General features: G+C 40.3%; 1 protein-coding gene across 3 annotated transcripts in view; it reads left to right on the top strand.

Moving 5' to 3' along the window:
- The window catches only part of LOC141167330 (chemerin-like receptor 1), a 249934-nt gene extending 232053 nt beyond the window's left edge, over window positions 1-17881 (top strand). For all 3 annotated transcript variants that reach the window (XM_073654754.1, XM_073654761.1, XM_073654757.1), the window contains 2 exons: window positions 13283-13331; window positions 14495-17881. In XM_073654754.1, the coding sequence (XP_073510855.1) occupies window positions 14498-15565 (1068 nt within the window). In that variant the 5' untranslated portion in view covers window positions 13283-13331; window positions 14495-14497 and the 3' untranslated portion in view covers window positions 15566-17881. The remainder of the gene's footprint in view (window positions 1-13282; window positions 13332-14494) is intronic.
- Window positions 17882-18269: the final 388 nt, after the last annotated feature.

The following is an 18269-nucleotide window of genomic DNA, read 5'->3' as shown; positions in this document are numbered from 1 at the left end:
TGTTTGGACTTCATCTCGGTCAGTATTTATTACTTGCAATTTGCACATGATATTTATTCATTTATTTCTGTCCACACCGAGGTGTTTTTTGTCCTACAAGGGGGTAATCTCCCCATTTGTCGCATGTCCATATTCCTTTTATCTATTTATCTACCTATATAATTGTCTTATCCCGTCTGTCTGTCTGTCTGTCTGTCTGTCTGTCCAGGAAATCCCGCGTCGCTGATTAGTCCGGCCGCGGCCAATCAGCGAGCGGCATTTCACAAAAAGATGGCGGCCGTTAGCGGCTGATCTGCCGCACGGAGGTGAGCGGCGATGCAGCTGGGAGATGAAACCGGCTGCTCGCAGCATACGTCCCCCGACCGGAGGCGCCGCTGACCCCCATGCGGCTACTGTCGGGAGATCAGCGGCTACGGCCGCTTATCTCCGGATGGTAAAAGTGACGCCCCTCCCCTCTCCTCCCCTCCTCTACTCTCTCCTCCCCTCCTCTCCTCCCCTCTCCTCCTGTCCCTCCCCCTGCTCGCTCAGGACCCCGGCACCCAGCGCCATACTTACCCCTCCCCTCTCCTCCTCTCCCCTCCCCTCTCCCCCCCCCCGCGCTCGCTCAGGACCCCGGCACCCGGCGTCATACTTACCCCTCCCCGTGCCTGCGCAGCAGCTCCGGTCTCTTCCGCTGCTGCTGTGTGACGTGTCAGGTCAGAGGGCGCGGTGACGTCTTTACACCACGCTCTCTCCTGACCAGTCACAGCGCACAGTGGGAACATGCGGGCTACGCTGGAGTCCAGAGGAGCAGCTGACAAGTGAGGTGAGTATTGGATTTATATATTTTTTCTATTGTATGGGGCCATAGGGCATTAAATGGTGGGGTGGGGAAGTGTGACATCGTGGAGGGGCCATTATAAGGGAAGGGGGATGTGCCATCCTCCATGGGGCACTATGGGGGGGATGTGACATCCTGCATGGGGTATTATATAGGAGGGATGTGACATCCTGCATGGGGCATTATAAGGGAGGGGGGGATGTGACATCCTGCATGGGGCACTATGGGGGCGATGTGACATCCTGCATGGGGTACTATAAGGGAGGGGTGGATGTCACATCCAGCATGGGGCATTATAACGGACGGGGGATGTGACATCCTGCATGGTGCATTATATGGGGGGGGGGAGTCACATCCTGCATGGGGCATGTTCTAGAATACCCGATGCGTTAGAATCGGGCAACCATCTAGTATATTTATATTACTTCCCACCTTTTATATACTAATATCTCCATGTACCCATAGTGTTGGTTTGTCCTGCATTGTTTTCCAGGGATTGCCCCGTCTCTGGCACCTTCTTACCTCATCCCCTTGCTTTTGTGATTTTTTGTAAAACCCTTACCACTTTGGAAATTTATAACTAATAAAATTTTGTCTCTTTTTTCCATGTTACTCCCTTGTTCTCCTCTTCTTGCTTCTAGAAATATCTGTAACAGCAGCAGCAGCAGACAGAACTGGAATGGAGCCTCTTGTGCCATATTATACACTCCAGTCTGCCACATATACTGCTGCCTGCCTGCCTAGCTTTGATACATATATATAATATATAGATATATTACTGTATACAGGGGGGGGAAGTATTGTGCAAGTTCTCCCACTTAAAAAGATGAGAGAGGCCTGTAATTGACATCATAGGTAGACCTCAACTATGAGAGACAAAATGAGAAAACAAATCCTGAAAATCACATTGTCTAATTTGGAAAAAAAATAAATTCAAATTTTGGTTGAAAATTAGTTTTTGGTCAATTCCAAAAGTTAATCTCTATACTTTGTTTGTCTGTACTGTATGTTGTGGAATACCTAGACTAACAGGACGTTCAATGGACCCTCTTGCACTATATGCACTGCAGTCTGCCACATACACTGCCTGCCTGCCTAACTCCTGCTATCACCTTCACCACTGAAAATATGCAGCTGGATTAGTCCTCAGAAGGACTGTTAGTTCAGATGGATATATATAGATGTTGTGGAATACCTATACTAACTAATAAACAAGCAAATCTCTCCCTAGCTCAGCAGCATCACTCCCTACACTGCCTGTTTCTGGGGTAGACTATGACGAGTATGGCAGCGCCAGGTCTTAAATCGACCTGATGACTCTGTGTGGCCAGCCAATCACTGTAATGCCACAACCAACATGGCTATGGTATTACAGTGTTTGGCAGGCAATCCATGCATGTTCATTGGCTCGCTAAAGTGCGCCAAACATGTAGGGAGGGGACCCCAGCTCCCACCCGAGCGACAAGGAGATACTCGCAGATCACTGTTCAGCGAGATGCTCGGACGAGTACCGAGCACGCTCACTCTTCTCTAATCCTTATAAAAATTTTGATTCAACATATAATCAATTCTTCTGTTTAACTCTGAGGTTTTTTTCCGAGTAAAAGGAGCACCAATCCGACTTTGCTTTTCTCCTTCATTAGCCATTCTTTATATTGCATGGTGGGAGGAATTTTTTATTTTTTCAGAATCCAATCCTTTTTACACCAACAATGTGGTATGGACACTATGAAGGGGCGTAACAAAAGCGGTCAAAGAGGGTGTGACTTTGACCGAGCCCATGTGGGAATCGTATCACAGGTGTAGCAAAAATGGGAAACCTAATTTCTCCATCTTCTCCATTGTCTGAGTTTGCAGATTTTGGACTCCACTCGGATGTCATCTGATGCGAAATCTGGAGCCATTTGCAGCACGCAGAGATGTTTTTCTCATCCAGAATCAGCATGAGGAAAAATACCAGATCTGCACTGCCCCGTAGTATAACATTGGCTTGAGTGCTATCAGATAAAACATCGCATAGCACTCAGAAGTGTTATACACTCATGTGAGTGAGCCCTGAGTAAACAACAGCGCACAACTTGACATGTGACACATCGTTAAATTCTGTGTTTTAACTCCTACCTTATGCTGTTCTCAGATTACATAGCAAAAACCTACTGACAGATTCCCTTTAACTGAAATACACAATATGTTGTTTACTATATAGTTGCAATATTAAATACATTGGCTGCACCAGTTGTAAATTGAAAGAAAGAATACCTGAACATGTACAAAACATAAAAGAACATGACTTACTCTGGTGCGTTGAAACATTTTTTAGACGTGCATAATGGCAATACTTACAGTTATTCCTTTTTTGGCATTGAGATAGTCAATGCACCTGCTAGATGAGGGGATTGGCCAAAAAGTTGATTCTCAGAGAACCCTTTTGGATTATTAAGTTGGATACCAAGCAACCAAAAGGCCTGAGTTCTAGAAACAATACTATGCTTATATACTGAATTAATAGATTTTTAGATTGCTTTGCTGTTTTTCTGATCCAACTATATATTCCTTTGTCGTGGTAATTAATGTGTTTTGCAAATATACTCTCACAATTCTGATTTTTTGTCTCTCTTGATTGGTGGTGTAACCTTTAAATACGATATCCCATGATGCTTACTCTATAAATAAGGACGGTAACTCCAGAAGCACGTCAGAGTAGTGGCATGTTTTTATTTTCTGTCTTTAACCCCTTTACCCCCGAGGGTGGTTTGCACGTTAATGACCAGGCCAATTTTTACAATTCTGACCACTGTCAATTTATGAGGTAATTACTCTGGAACGCTTCAACGGATCCCCCTGATTCTGAGACTGTTTTTTTGTGACATATTGTACTTCATGATTGTGGCAAAATTTCTTCAATATCACTTGTGTTTATCTGTGAAAAAAACAGAAATTTGGCGAACATTTAGAAAATTTTGCAATTTTCAAAATTTAAATTTTTATGCCCTTAAATCAGAGAGAAATGTCACACAAAAGAGTTAATAAATAACATTTCCCACATGTCTACTTTACATCAGCCCAATTTTGGAACCAAAATTTTTTTTTGTTAGGGAGCTATAAGGGTTAAAAGTTGACCAGCGATTTCTAATTTTTCCAACAAAATTTACAAAAACATTTTTTTAGGGACCACATCACATTTGAAGTCACTTTGAGAGGTCTTTATGACAGAAAATACCCAAAAGTGACACCATTCTAAAAACTGCACCCCTCAAGGTGCTCAAAACCACATTCAAGAACTTTATTAACTCTTTAGGTGCTACACAGGAATTTTTGGAATGTGGAAGAAAAAAATGAACATTTAACTTTTTTCACAAAAATGTTATTTTAGACTCAATTTTTTTTATTTTCACAGGGGTAACAAGAAAAAATGGACACCAAAATTTGTTGTGCAATTTCCCGTGGGCACGCAGATACCCCATATGTGGGGAAAAAACACTGTTTTGGCGCACGGCAGGGCTCGGAAGGGAAGGAGCGCCATTTGACTTTTTGATTGTAAAATTTGCTTGAATAATTAGCAGACGCCATGTTGCGCTTGGAGAGCCCCTGTGTGCCCAAACATTGGAGCTCCCCCACAAGTTACCCCATTTTGGAAACTAGACCCTCCAAGGCACCTATCTAGATGCATAGTGAGCACTTGGAACCCCCAGGTGCTTCACAAATTGATTCGTAAAAGTGAAAAAGTGTTTTTTTTTTTCACTTTTTCATTTTTACGAATCAATTTGTGAAGCACCTAGGGGCTCCAAGTGCTCAATATGCATCTAGATAGGTGCCTTGGGGGGTCTAGTTTCCAAAATAGGGTCACTTGTGGGGGAGCTCCAATGTTTGGGCACACAGGGACTCTTCAAATGCAACATGGTATCCGCTAACAAATTGTCGGCTCAAATTGTTAGCGGACACCATGTTGCGTTTGGAGAGCCCCTGTGTGCCCAAACATTGGAGCTCCCCCACAAGTGACCCCATTTTGGAAGCTAGACCCCACAAGGCACCTATCTAGATGCATAGTGAGCACTTGGAACCCCCAGGTGCTTCACAAATTGATTCGTAAAAATGAAAAAGTGAAAAAAAAACCCTTTTTCATTTTTACGAATCAATTTGTGAAGCACCTGGGGGTTCCAAGTGCTCACTATGCATCTAAATATGTGCCTTGGGGGGTCTAGTTTTCAAAATGGGGTCACTTTTGGGGGAGCTCCAATGTTTGAGCACACAGGGACTCTTCAAATGCAACATGGTATCCGCTAACAAATTGTCGGCTCAAATTGTTAGCGGACACCATGTTGCGTTTGGAGAGCCCCTGTGTGCCCAAACAGTGGAGCTCCCTCACAAGTGACCCCATTTTGGAAACTATACCCCTCAAGGATTTTATTAAGGTGTATAGTGAACATTTTGAACCCAGAGGTACGACACAGAATTTGATAACATTAGGTCATCATATTGAATAAGTTGTCATTAGTCTTGAGCGCAAGTGCTCGCTACTTGAGTTTGCATTGGGTACTCAGGTATGCACCATGTACAGCGTGTGCTCGAGTGACATGCTCGAGTCCCTGCTCCGCATGTTTCACGGTTATTAGACACCCAAAAAAAAACATGCAGGGATCGCTCGTGCATGGCAGGCAATCCCCGCAAAGTTTTTTTGGCCGTGAAGCATATGGGGCGGAGACTCGAGCATGTCACTGAAATACCCACGATACTCAATGCATACCAGAGCACCCGATGCAAACTCAAGTAGCGAGCACTTGCGCTCAACACTAGTCGCCATATCGTCATCTTTCTTTCTTACTTTTGAAAAAAATCCCAACCCCATCACAACCCTAACCCCAAACCCAGCCCTAACCCTAGCCCAACCCTAACCTGAGAGTTTATTTTTTATGCCGTTCCTCATGCGGTATAAGTGATTAGATGACTTTATTCTTCGGATCGGTGTGATTACAGCAATACCAGAATCATATGGGGTTTTTATGACTGACAGCTGTCACACACTAAAAGACGCATTTTTTGTAAAATCTAGTTTTTGCATCGCCATATTTTGAGAGCTATAATTTTTCCCAATTTTGGCAGACAGTCATGTGACTGATCGTTTTTTGCGGGATGAGTTGACGTTGTTATTGGTGCCATTTTCAGGCACGTGACATTTTTTGATCGCTTTCTATTCCGATTTTTGGGAGGCAGAATAAACAAAAACCAACAATTCAGGAATTGTTTTTTTTGTTTTGTTTTATTCTGTTCCGCGTGTGGTAAAATTGATAAGGCAGCTTTATTCTTCGGGTCAGTACGTTTACAGCGGTACCACATTTATATCGTTTTTCTATGTTTTGCACTTTTACATAATAAAAGCAATTTTATAGAAAAAAATATTTTTTAGCATAGATTTATTCTGAGAGCTATAACTTTTTTATTTTTTGGCTGATGGAGCTGTATGGCGGCTTGTTTTTTGTGGGACGAGATGACGTTTTCAGCTGTACCACGTTAATTTATATTTGTCTTTTTGATCGCGTGTTATTCCATTTTTTGTTTGGCGGTATGGTGATAAAGCATTGTTTTTTGCTTCGTTTTTTTTTTTTTTTTTTTACCATGTTCACTGAAGGGGTTAACTAGTGGGACAGTTTTATTGGTCAGGTTGTTCCGTACGTGGCAATGCCAAATATGTGTACTTTTATTGTTTTTTGTTTTTTTTTATAATAATATTTATTGATGGGTACATTATATTTTTATTTTTGGTGGATTATATTTTTTATTTTTTTTTTTATATTTTTGCAATTTTTTTTTTTTTTTTTAACTTTCTGATAGTTTTTATACTTTATTACTTTGTCCCACTATGGGACTTTCACTTTTTTTCTCTGATCGCCTGCATGGCACAGGAATGCAGCACCATCCCTGTGCCATGCAGGCTGTCAGCGCTGGACAGGGAGAAGATTGTTTGGAGATGCACTGCGCATGTCCAAAAAATCTTCCTGCTGTCTGGTGACCCGGATGTTGTCATGACGACATCGGGTTGTCATGGCAACATCCTGGAAGCCGCGGCAGACATCGCTGGAGGCCGGAAGAGGAGGTGAGTATCGGCGATCACCTCCCCTTGCCACCGCAATGCTGCGATCGACTGCGATCGACTTCGATCGCAGCATTGCGGGGGTTGATGTGCTGGGATCGGTGCGGGACTGCTCCCTGCACATAGCCCTGGGTGTCAGCTGTGACAATCAGCTGACACCCGGCGGCGATCGCGCCCGCACAGCCTGTGTGCGGGCGAAATCGCCAGGGCGTACTAATACGTATCAGGTCCATAAGGCCCAGGGCACAGATACGTACTAATACGCCCTTGGTCGTAAAGGGGTTAATGATATCTTATTTAATCCAATGGAATAAACTATTAAGATTTTATTTACAGATGTGCCAATCCATTTTTTCACTTTTCTATGTCCCTTATTACGTTTTGGAGTCTGGAGAGACCATAAAGCATAGTAAACATAAAATGGAAAAAAATTTAAAAAAACACAACAATTAATACTAGAGATGAGTGTATCGATCTGCAGAGGATTTGCAGTTACACGTAAATTCCAACATTTTGAGAATCGATTCGCAAAAAAAACAAACTTTCCTGGCACCTTTTACCATACAGATGAAGCCTCAGAGAGCGGGCTAATGTCATTTTGTGTTGTCACGCAGGCCCTGCAGCTATGACATCTTACAGATTATCATACCTCATACAGTGGTGGTCAGTACCTGGGCCATCACAGTTCAGCGGTTCCCAGAGGAGCACAGTTTGTACGGCAGAGTCATTTTACATCTTCAAAGTCACTGGGTAAGCCTTTCTGTCCTGTATGGTCATCAGGGTCCTGTCTGTCTCATCGACAAACTGGAGCAAGATCAGAGAAGAACGACCAGAATGGTGACCGGTCTGCAAACCATGTCCTATGAGGAACGGTTACAAGATTTGGGAATGTTTAGCTTGCAAAAAAGAAGACTGAGAGGAGACTTAATAGCTGTCTACAAATATCTCAAGGGCTGTCACATTGTAGAAGGATCATCTTTATTCTCATTTGCACAAGGAAAGACTAGAAGCAATGGGATGAAATTAAACGGGAGGAGGCACAGATTAGATATTAGAAAAAACTTCTAGTGGAAGCAGGAGTCTGGATCTCATGTAGGGAGTCTAGCAGACTTAAAGGGGAGAAAGAGGTCCTTAACCAAGGCCAGAAGGCCTAATTAATGAAGCGGAATATCGCTCAGCTGAGCAGTTGGAGGAGGACCTTAGCCCAGGCCAGGAGGCCTACTTAAATGGTATGAAATTTTGCCCAGTGGCTCAGAGGAGCGGAAGACCAGGAGGCCCAATTAAAGGGGAATAAGCTGAAGGAAGAATTCCTTATCTCAGCCAAACAGGACTTTAGCAAACAATTATCCATATTAGAGAACAAGCTCGATTGTCCACATATTGGGACAAGAGTTGTCCTACAGAGAGGTGAATATGCAGTGGCACAGCAAGGAACTTGTGGCCCTCATCGAATGGGCTTTGTGAGCACTAGTGAGAAGTCATACCAACCCACCTCAGCTAGTTACACCTCGACCCATGTGGTCCTCACAGTGAAAAATGGAGCTTCCCTTAATGGTTTTCTGGACTGTTGTGACTTGTAATAAAAGTAATGTACCACTACTGGTAACCATAAAGTTCCTGTCTCTGCTTAATGTAGAAGAAGCATTCATGAAGTATGGTGCCTGAGGTATATACTTCTAAACAAGTTATTAAGTAAAAAAAAGTTTATTTTTTGATTTTGGTCTTCCTCATTCATCTCTATCTCATCTGGTACTGGCCTGCTAAGTTGAGCAGCAGCATGCGGTCTGCAAATATGTATCACCAAGGTAATAGCAGCACACACACCAAGCAAGGAACCCCATTTTTCTATAGCGTGATGGGGAATAAATGATGCTCTTCTCACCCATGACTGCCCCACCGAAACACTTTACAAGCTCACTATTCCCCGTATGCTCACTGTTGTCTCTTATTACTTCCATCACAACCTTACAATAGTGGGCGCAACTAAATCCAGGACATCCCTGTGCATGTGCCCAGAATTCCCCTTCAGCAGATAACAAGAAGCACCAAAAACTGTATATTTTGCTGAATTTGTGAGGAGCGGATAACAAAAAATCCGCATTCTGGAGATTGAAGAATTTTTTTTCACGCGATTAAATTCACCGAACTCTACCTGTATGTATTGTGTAAATGCACATTGTTGCAAAAAGTAGCTTTTATGACCCTGAAAGAAAAAAAAATGTGGTAGCTATAATGTATGGCTGAGCTGATCTGCTGTTCACTTCAATAAATTTGTCACAGATTGTGCCCCATGTTCTCTGCAATTCATACGCAGTCTACATTATCAATAAAGCATGCCAAAACACATTGGCACCTGAGGCCATGTGCCATGGCAAAAATATTTACCAATCAATGAAATTAAAAGATTATTCCCAGAGTAAAAAGTTATACCCTATTAACATGATAGGGGGATAACTTACTGATCGCTGGGGGTTCGACTGCTGGGACCCCTAGCGATCCTAGGAACGGAGCTCCAAAACCCCTAGAATGGGTCTCCGCAGTGTCCAATTTTGAATGGAGTGGAGACGCACAGCTTTACCTTTGCTCCATTTATTGTCAATGGTACTGTCAGCAGTGGCAAAACTGTAGTCTGATGGGCCATGGAGCAAGATTTGGACTGGCCCCCTTCCCATCCTGAATAATATTTATATATGCGTCCTCCATCCTGGTATATATGTCCCTTATCCTGGCTCCGTTCTGGTATATATATCGCCCATCCTGTTATATGCCCCTTATCCTGGGCCTCATTCTGGAATATAGCCTCCATCCTAGTATATATGTCCCCTGTTCTGACGCTGTTCTTTAACGTATAGAAGAAAATAAACCATTATACTCACCAGGGGTGTACATAGAAGTCATGGGGTTCCATAGAAGAAGTATAAACACACTTCCCATAGTCCTCCAAATAGTATACTGCAGAGCTTATAGTCATCCATGTAGTTTAATGCACAGCTCATAGTCATCCATAAAGTATAATGCATAACCTATAGTCCTCTATAAAGTATAATGCACAGCTCATAGTCATTTATAAAGTAAAATGCACCCCCATAGTCAAATATAGTAGTATAATGCACCCCCATAGTCAATAATAATAGTATAATGCTCCCCATAGACATCCATAGTAGTATAATGCTCCTCATAGACATTCATAGTAGTATAATGCACCCCATAGACATCCATAGCAGTATAATGCACCCCTATAGACATCCAAAGTAGTATAATGAACCCCAAAGACATCCATAGTAGTATAATGCACCCCATAGATATCCACAGTATATAATGCACCCCACAGACATCCATAGTAGTAGTATAATGCACCCCCATAGTCATACATAGCAGTATAATGCACCCCCTAGATATCCATAGTAGTATAATGCACCCCATAGACATCCACAGTAGTATAATGCACCCCATTGACATACATCCACAGTAGTATGATGCACCCCATAGACATCCATAGTACTATGGCCACTGATTTTTAAAAAATAAATAAATACTCTCCGTTCCTTCTCTCCTGCATTGGTTGCATCCTCTTGTGCAGCCAGCAGGGCTCAGTGTGCAACTAGAGCTTGTGACATCACTGCCATGCGCCTTGTCATGTGCACACCAATGTCAGCTGCTGGCCTCTGATTGGCCAGCAGCATGTATTGTGATGCGCAGACACGCACCACAATACCCTACAGCTGTTTGTGTGTCTAATGACGCACATACAGCTGAAGCTTTTGCTGGCATCGGCGGGCTCTGCCCTCACCCACCGGGCCCCTCACCCACCGGGCCCGGTCGCAGCCACCACCACTGCGACAGCGGTCTTTATGCCACTGACTGACAATATTTAAATTTATTACATTTATATGAATAATGGACAATAATTTGTATTATTATATATTTTATCTAATTTATGATGGTGGGAGAAAGAGTTACTATGTTTGTAGTTATCATCTCTGCAGCTATGGTGCTAAGGAAGATTTATCACCTTTTAGTCCTAGTTCACACAAAACTGCTTGATTTTAGCCCAAACAATTAGTTTACTCTAAATAGGAGATTTGCAATTTCCTTCATATGTGAACTCCTAAAATATGCACCCAAACAGAATCAAAGTGTGATTTTTTTTTATTTTGGATCTGGCATTGGAATGTATTACTCATGCCAGTTTTGTGGCATTTTTTGCTGCAAGCTGCCAAAAAAATAGCAAGTGTTTATATTCAGTTACTGAAGGCTGGTTGGGCACACAGAGCAATCTGGCAATGACAACCACAGGGGTCTCCTGCAGACCCCGGGTTGTCATGCCAAGCCATCAGTGACCTACGATCATGTGACGGGTTGCAGATGGGTGGAGCTAATGACACGCTTTCTGGAAGTGCAAGTTAAATGCTGCTGTCAGAGATTGACAGTGGCATTTAACTGGTTAACAGCCGTGGGTGGATCGCGATTCCCCCCCCCGGCTGTTGTGGGCACATGTCAGCTGTATAAATCATCTGACATGTGCCCGGAAAGGTGCAGGCTCAGCGCTGGAGCCCGCACCAAACAGGGAGATCTGACGTGGGGCATACTATTACGCTCCACGTCAGAAAGGGGTTAAGAAACGTTTGGTGATGCTTCCATGTGGCAAGTTATATTGTACCGCCATACACCTGTCTAATGTGTTAGAGCTGGATGCTATCTTCTGTTTGAGTAGGTAACACTAAGAATGAGCTTCCTAAATGTCTGACATGACTGTGAATTCTGTGGTTCTGTAGCTTTATATGTTTGCATCTGTGTTGACCAGGACACAATTTTTGTAAAAGGAATTAGACTAATAAATCTAATAGATATCTAATTGAAATTAACAAGTTACTGATTCCACCACTCTAATAATGCCTACATGGTGTAGGCACAGGCAGTGGATGGCCTACCAGAGACCTCCAATGGCATCATTGTCTTGAGCAAGAGCCATCAACCATCTTGGGTTCAACCTAACCGTCTGAGGGACTAGTGGTTTGGTCAACAGTCTTTTGGGCCTCCCGTAATATACAACTAAAGAAATATAGTTCCAGCTTGCAACAGTAAGAGTGTTATTCTAGTAAGTATGTGTATCCAGTGAGTTTCTGTACCACTTAAAGTGAAATAAACCACCAAACATTTGTGCCTATAATAAAGGCTTCTGTTTTACTACATTATGTGTCTGCGACAATCCAACACATTGCCATCCATTTACAAGTTTATAGCTACCACCAAGCTGCAGTGATTGCTACAAGATTCAATTTTTTATAATGAAATAAGAGGGAATAAAATAGAGGGTCTGGGAAACCTGTGTATCTGTGACTAATTCATTCTTATTAGTTACAGAAATTTCTGCAAAAAAATCTGGCACGTGAGAATATATCTTTATTTGGTAATAGATTTAACAATTATTTCTAATGATCCAAGTGATTTTATAGTTGTTCAAAGTATTTATTTTGCCAATTGTACTAAAATCTATGTGTACCACTGTTAACAATCATCTCTTTTAGATAGAACCTATATTCTTAGCCCTCATACTGATGGGCATATTTTAATTTGCGCTAAGGAGCACACACAGAAGCACACTGACCAATGGTTACCTGTTCACCAGTCCCATGAGCGATTTTCCAAACAAATCTAAGAAAAAAATCACAACATGCACCATTCTGATCTGTTTTATAGATGACAAAAATGCATTTAACTGAAGGCAACTTCTGCACTCATCAAACGAACAGACCAGTCATGTTTGCAGTTTGTGTCATTTATTTATTTGTTGTTTTTTTTAAAGATTTTAAATTTTATAGTTTAAATAATAATGCCCATAAATATAAGCAACTTTGAAATATAGACAACCCTGCTTCTTTTTCCTCTTGGGCTGATCTTTCATTCTCAATTCATGGGTAAAATCTGTATTCAGTGAAGACTGGTTTTCACATTCCTGAGATATATAATTGTTAGTCCGATGAGCGTCATCTCCTTGGCGTCTGTGTCGCCTCCTTGCCGCTTCTTTGCCCCAAAAAGCCGTCCTCCAGCTTTGATTAATGTGGATGAGGTGCCCAGCACTGGAGTGACATCCGAGTGCAGTCCGATGTTTAACAACCACCCATAGACTTGTAAGGGTGCGCATGATCCCAATTTCGAAGCCACATACAGCATGCTGCTATTGTTTTCTCATGCCGAATCAGCATGAGAAGCTAATCACAGATCTGCTCTGTCCCATAGAATAACACTGGGTCGAGTGCTATACGATAAAACATCAGATAGCACTCGGTCGTGTTATACGCCAGTGTGAGCAAGAACTTATTAGTATTATTATAAAGTTCAATCTTTTCATAAAAAAACATTTTATATTGCAGGCGACATAGACGGCCATTTATTTTTCACTTGGATTCCTGCAAAGAATCAGTAAGTACATTTTCCTTGTTTTACCATATTTCTTATCAATGTAGCCCATAAGAACCAAATTCTACTTCTAATTACCCCAGGGCATATTGTAGAAGGGAATTGATTTGTTGCTAGTACAAACCTCATACTATTTCTTAGAAGTATTTTTTGTGAGTTAGACCAACAATTTTCAAAATGTTGGCAGCCAATACTTCCTTAAATAAACTGTACTCAAAATAAAGTGGTGTGACTTTATTAAAGCAGGCACACCTTGAGAATAATGTGCCAGTATCTGTTTCCAGGGAAGCATGTGCCAGATTCATGAATAGGCAAAGATGTTGATAATTTTGGCGTAGGCTAAAAGTGGGAAAGCAGCAGAACATGTGCATACATTTATGATAAAAAATGATATAACAACTCACTCACCTTTTCCACATTTCAATGCTGTTTGGACTATTCATACACAACTTGCTGAAAAGCAACTTTTGTAATACTAGTAAAATGTTATAGATCTTCTTTATCTATTGCTTCATACAGGTAATGTGCTGTATTCACACAGTGCATTCTTGATCCATTTTTTTGTTTTTGTAATTTTCCAAAAATGCATTGAAAAAACTACAGCATTTCTGAAAAAAAGGCAGTAAAAACGTGAGAATTGAGAACGCATTGTGTGAATATGGCCTTAAATGTTTTTTCCAGGTTTGGGATGAAAGTCTGCAGTTACTTTGTGTGACTGCAGTATTTTGAATCCTTAAAGTACACGCACCAGATGCTGTGAGGATTCTCCAGTGCCAGCGGCGAGAGCTGGCGGTCACGTGACCGCAAATATGGGACTTTTATATATGCAGTAACGTGCTGACAACTTGCTCGGCCTCGCTCAATTCACTTGTCTTGAGTGAGGCCATGCACATCTAGACATAATGTGGTCGAATTTATGCAAGTTGCATACTTGCGGTCACGTGACTGCTTCTCTTGCCGCTGGCACTGTCGAATCCCTACAGCATGTGGCGCATGCACTCTGAGGATTCAAAAGTCTGCAGACACAAAGCGTGACTGCAGACGTTCATCTCAAATATGGACAACCCCTTTAAGGAAAAAAATATACATTGGGAATATTCTTGTTTGTCTTTCAGGTTTGTAAGTACATACAACATTGGTTGTGTTATTTCATTTTCTCTTTGCAGACAATGAATGTAAGTTATAACAGTAATAACAACAATGACTACAACTATAATTATGAAGATTATGAAAATGATTCCCTTTCAATCTTTGAAAATGGAAGTGACAATGAAAATAGTGTTTCTTTGAGAATTTTACAATCTGTACTATACTCTGTAGTATGTGCAGTAGGAATCATTGGGAATGGCCTCGTGATTGGAATTATTGCATTCAAGATGAAGAAATCGATCAACAACATCTGGCTACTTAACCTGGCATCGGCAGATTTCCTATTTTCGTTTTTCTTACCTCTGACTATTGTTTATACGGCAATGGGTCATCACTGGATCTTTGGAAAAGTCATGTGCAAGCTAAACTCCTTTGTTCTGTTTTTGAACATGTTCACCAGCATCTTTCTTTTAACCACCATTAGTTTGGATCGTTGTATAACTGTTATCTTCCCTGTTTGGTCTCAAAATTATCGCTCTATCAAACGTGCCAAATTTCTCTCTTTCATAGCATGGACTGTTGCATTTTTCCTTAGCACCCCCTCTTTGTTTTTCCGAGACATTTATTTAAGTGACAAAAATATAAAATGTTTTGACAACTATGCAATGTTTGGCGATGGTAATGAATCAAAAATCCATACCATGATGACTATGGTGAGATTTGTATTTGGATATTTAATCCCTCTCATACTTATTATCATCAGTTACGCTATAATTGTCTTCAAGCTTAAGAAAAATCAGATGACAAACTCAGGAAAACCATTTAAGATTATATTTTCCATAATTGTGGCATTCTTCTTCTGCTGGTCACCATATCACGTTATGCACATTTTAGAGTTATATCGAAATCATTTTCCACACTCCTTGTTTAAGATTTACATACCAATTGCTGTTGCTTTGGCTAGCGCCAATAGCTGTGTGAATCCCATACTCTATGTTATTATAGGGAATGATTTTAGGAGCAAATTTAACATGAAAATACTATCAAGACTTGATAATGCATTAAGTGATGATACTTTACATACGCGGCACAGCTTTAAAAGTATCACACATCGTTCTTCTGTGACTGAAAAGGAGTCAATGATATAGTCCTTTAGGAAACTGTATTTTCAAGAATACTGAGCATGAAATACATGTTGTCAAATGGGTTTGATATGTATGGAAAGTTTTTATAATGTTGATTTGAACAATTAAGCCTTTAGTCACATTTATGATTGTTAATACTAGAGATGAGTACCTTGATTAATTGCAAGTAGAATTCAAGTCAATTTTTAAGAAATTTGTTGAATCAAGTGAATTTGAACAATGTGCAATTTACTTTATGCAAATCTCCAAAAATGCCTGCCACCATTTTACACATTACAAAAAATTGTATTAGCCAAAGAAGACTAACATGACCATGTTGGTAGTTTTGTGGGCTTCCCCATAATGCCTTTCAGCTATCATATTGCGTGGTATAGCAAAGCCAATCAGTATGGACTGTTATAACCTGTATAAAAGCCAAGGCAGGAAATGCAGCAGCTATTTTGTGGTTCACGGGCTCATAGCTTAGCCATAGAGATAGGGATCAAAAGCCATAAAGTACTGAACAAACTATACAGATATAATGTGTAACAGTCTGGCATTCATGAAGATTAGTGTGTGAAGAACAGTCTGTTAGCTACAACTGGTTACCACTTACTTAACAATAGTTATATGTGTTAAGGTCACTTTTACATTATGAAGACTGTGTTTGCTTTAAATGAATTAGATACAGTCCTAAGAGACCTTAGAATGTTATACACATCTTTTTAAGTTAATTTGAAGTTTTGCAGTACTTCTGAATTGCAGGGAATTGATTTGTCACACGGCTAATTATTTGGAAAAATTGGGCAAATACAAATTTCAAAAGATTTGCTCAACTTTATTAGTATAATTTTTTTGCTCTGCTATAGGATGAAAAATGAAAGAATATTCAATAGGGGATTCATTTTTTTTATCCTCTTTTAACGTGTAAGGTTACATTCCCACAATCAGTATTTGGTGAGTTTTTGACATTGCAGAATTTCAGCACCATTTCTACATCTATTATGTAACTTAGTGTTTTTCATTGCGTTTTTCTGTGCGTTATTTTAGCATGTGTTTTTATCACATTTTTGACCCTGCATTTTTTGTCTCTGTTTGGCATGTCACGCTTTAAATAAAGCTGCTTTGTTTTTGAAACTTCCGGGTATTTGACATTCTTAGGTTAAGTTTACATGCATATTGATGCGTTTCCGCCTTGGAGATGCTGTAAAAACACATGCGGATTTTTTGCCTGCAGATTTTCTGCATTTAATGCAAGTCTATACGGAAATTCCACATAGAAAACTGAGCATAACCGCAGGAGAAATTGACATTCTGCAGATTTTAAAAACCCACTACAAGTGAGTTTACGCAGCATAAGAAAAGAAGCACAGTGGACATGAGATTTCTATAAATCCCACTTTGCTGGTACTGTAAAATGCGGCATTTTTGCTGCAGCAAAAATACGCAGCTTCAAAAATTCGATAAAAACTCATCGTGAGCACACAGCCTAATGATATCCATCACCTTTTTTGTACCAACTTAAACAACATAATCGTTAAAACTGAACCAGTTCTTTTTGTTTCCATTATTCCTTTATCAATTACTATTAGTGGAAAATGATATAATTTTGTGAATGAACCATGCATCTGATTGACATGTGAAAGCCTAAAACTATATTGCAATTAGAATAAGATACAACTTACTATAATTTGTAGTAATCAAAAGACCCCATTTAAAGAGCAAGCTTGTGCTCTTTTTTAATTACTGGATGTACCAGGTCACGGTCCTTTAAACAGAGAAACCCTCCAGTCTCACTAATTGCCAACTAGAATTAGGGTTCCCCAGTAATTATTAAGAATGTTTTATACTGACGTGTAATGGGGACCAAAGGCTAGATTCCCACGATGAGTATCTGGTGATTTTTTTGATGCTGCAAATTTTCTGCAGCATTTCTGCAACTATTATGTAAATTAGGCTACGTGTGTTTTTTACATGTGTTTTTTTTTTCATTTTTGGAGCTATAATTTTTGTCTAATTTTGGCATGTTATACTTTAAATAAAGCTGCTTTGTTCTTGATACTTTTATTGTTTGACTTTAATTAAACTTTATTGATATAGTCATGTGCAGATTACATGCATTTTTCCGCATGCATTTCTGCATATTTTCTGCAACTAATGCAATTCAGGCCACGTTCACACGCTCAGTATTTGGTGACTTTTTTTATCTCAGTATTTGTAAGCCAAAACCAGGAGTGAAACAATCATAGGAAAAGTATAATAGAAACATGTCACCACTTCTGTATTTATCACCCACTCCTGGTTTTGACTTACAAATACTGAGGTAACAATTCATCAAATACAACACGCACCGTAAGTCAGTTTATGCTGCATAAAAAAAGCGTGAAATTTCTATAAATCCCATCCACTTTTCTGAGATTGTAAGATGCTGCGTTTTGGGCTCAGAGGAAATGCGCCATCAAAAACTCACCAAAAATTAATCGTTTGAACTGATCCTAAAACTTTGCACCTTGATACAGTTTTTGCACAAGTTTTTTTTTAATCAAAAACAGGTTTGAAAAAATAATAAAAATATAAACCTTCCAATTTTATGTATTCTTTTAGGCTGCATATTTAGTTTACGATAAAAAAGACATGAGAGGAAAAAGTACACCAAACTTGCAAATAGCAATATCAGTATTAATATCATACTTACTATTAATTCTAACTAGTATACTAGTATTTATAA

This window comes from Phyllobates terribilis, unplaced genomic scaffold (genome assembly GCF_046119375.1).
Source record: "Phyllobates terribilis strain yellow unplaced genomic scaffold, ASM4611937v1 Scaffold_1__5_contigs__length_1240528914, whole genome shotgun sequence".
Taxonomy (NCBI): domain Eukaryota; kingdom Metazoa; phylum Chordata; class Amphibia; order Anura; family Dendrobatidae; genus Phyllobates; species Phyllobates terribilis.
The sequence above is the reverse complement of the archived record's forward strand: the minus strand, read 5'-3'. Positions and strand labels throughout refer to the sequence as shown.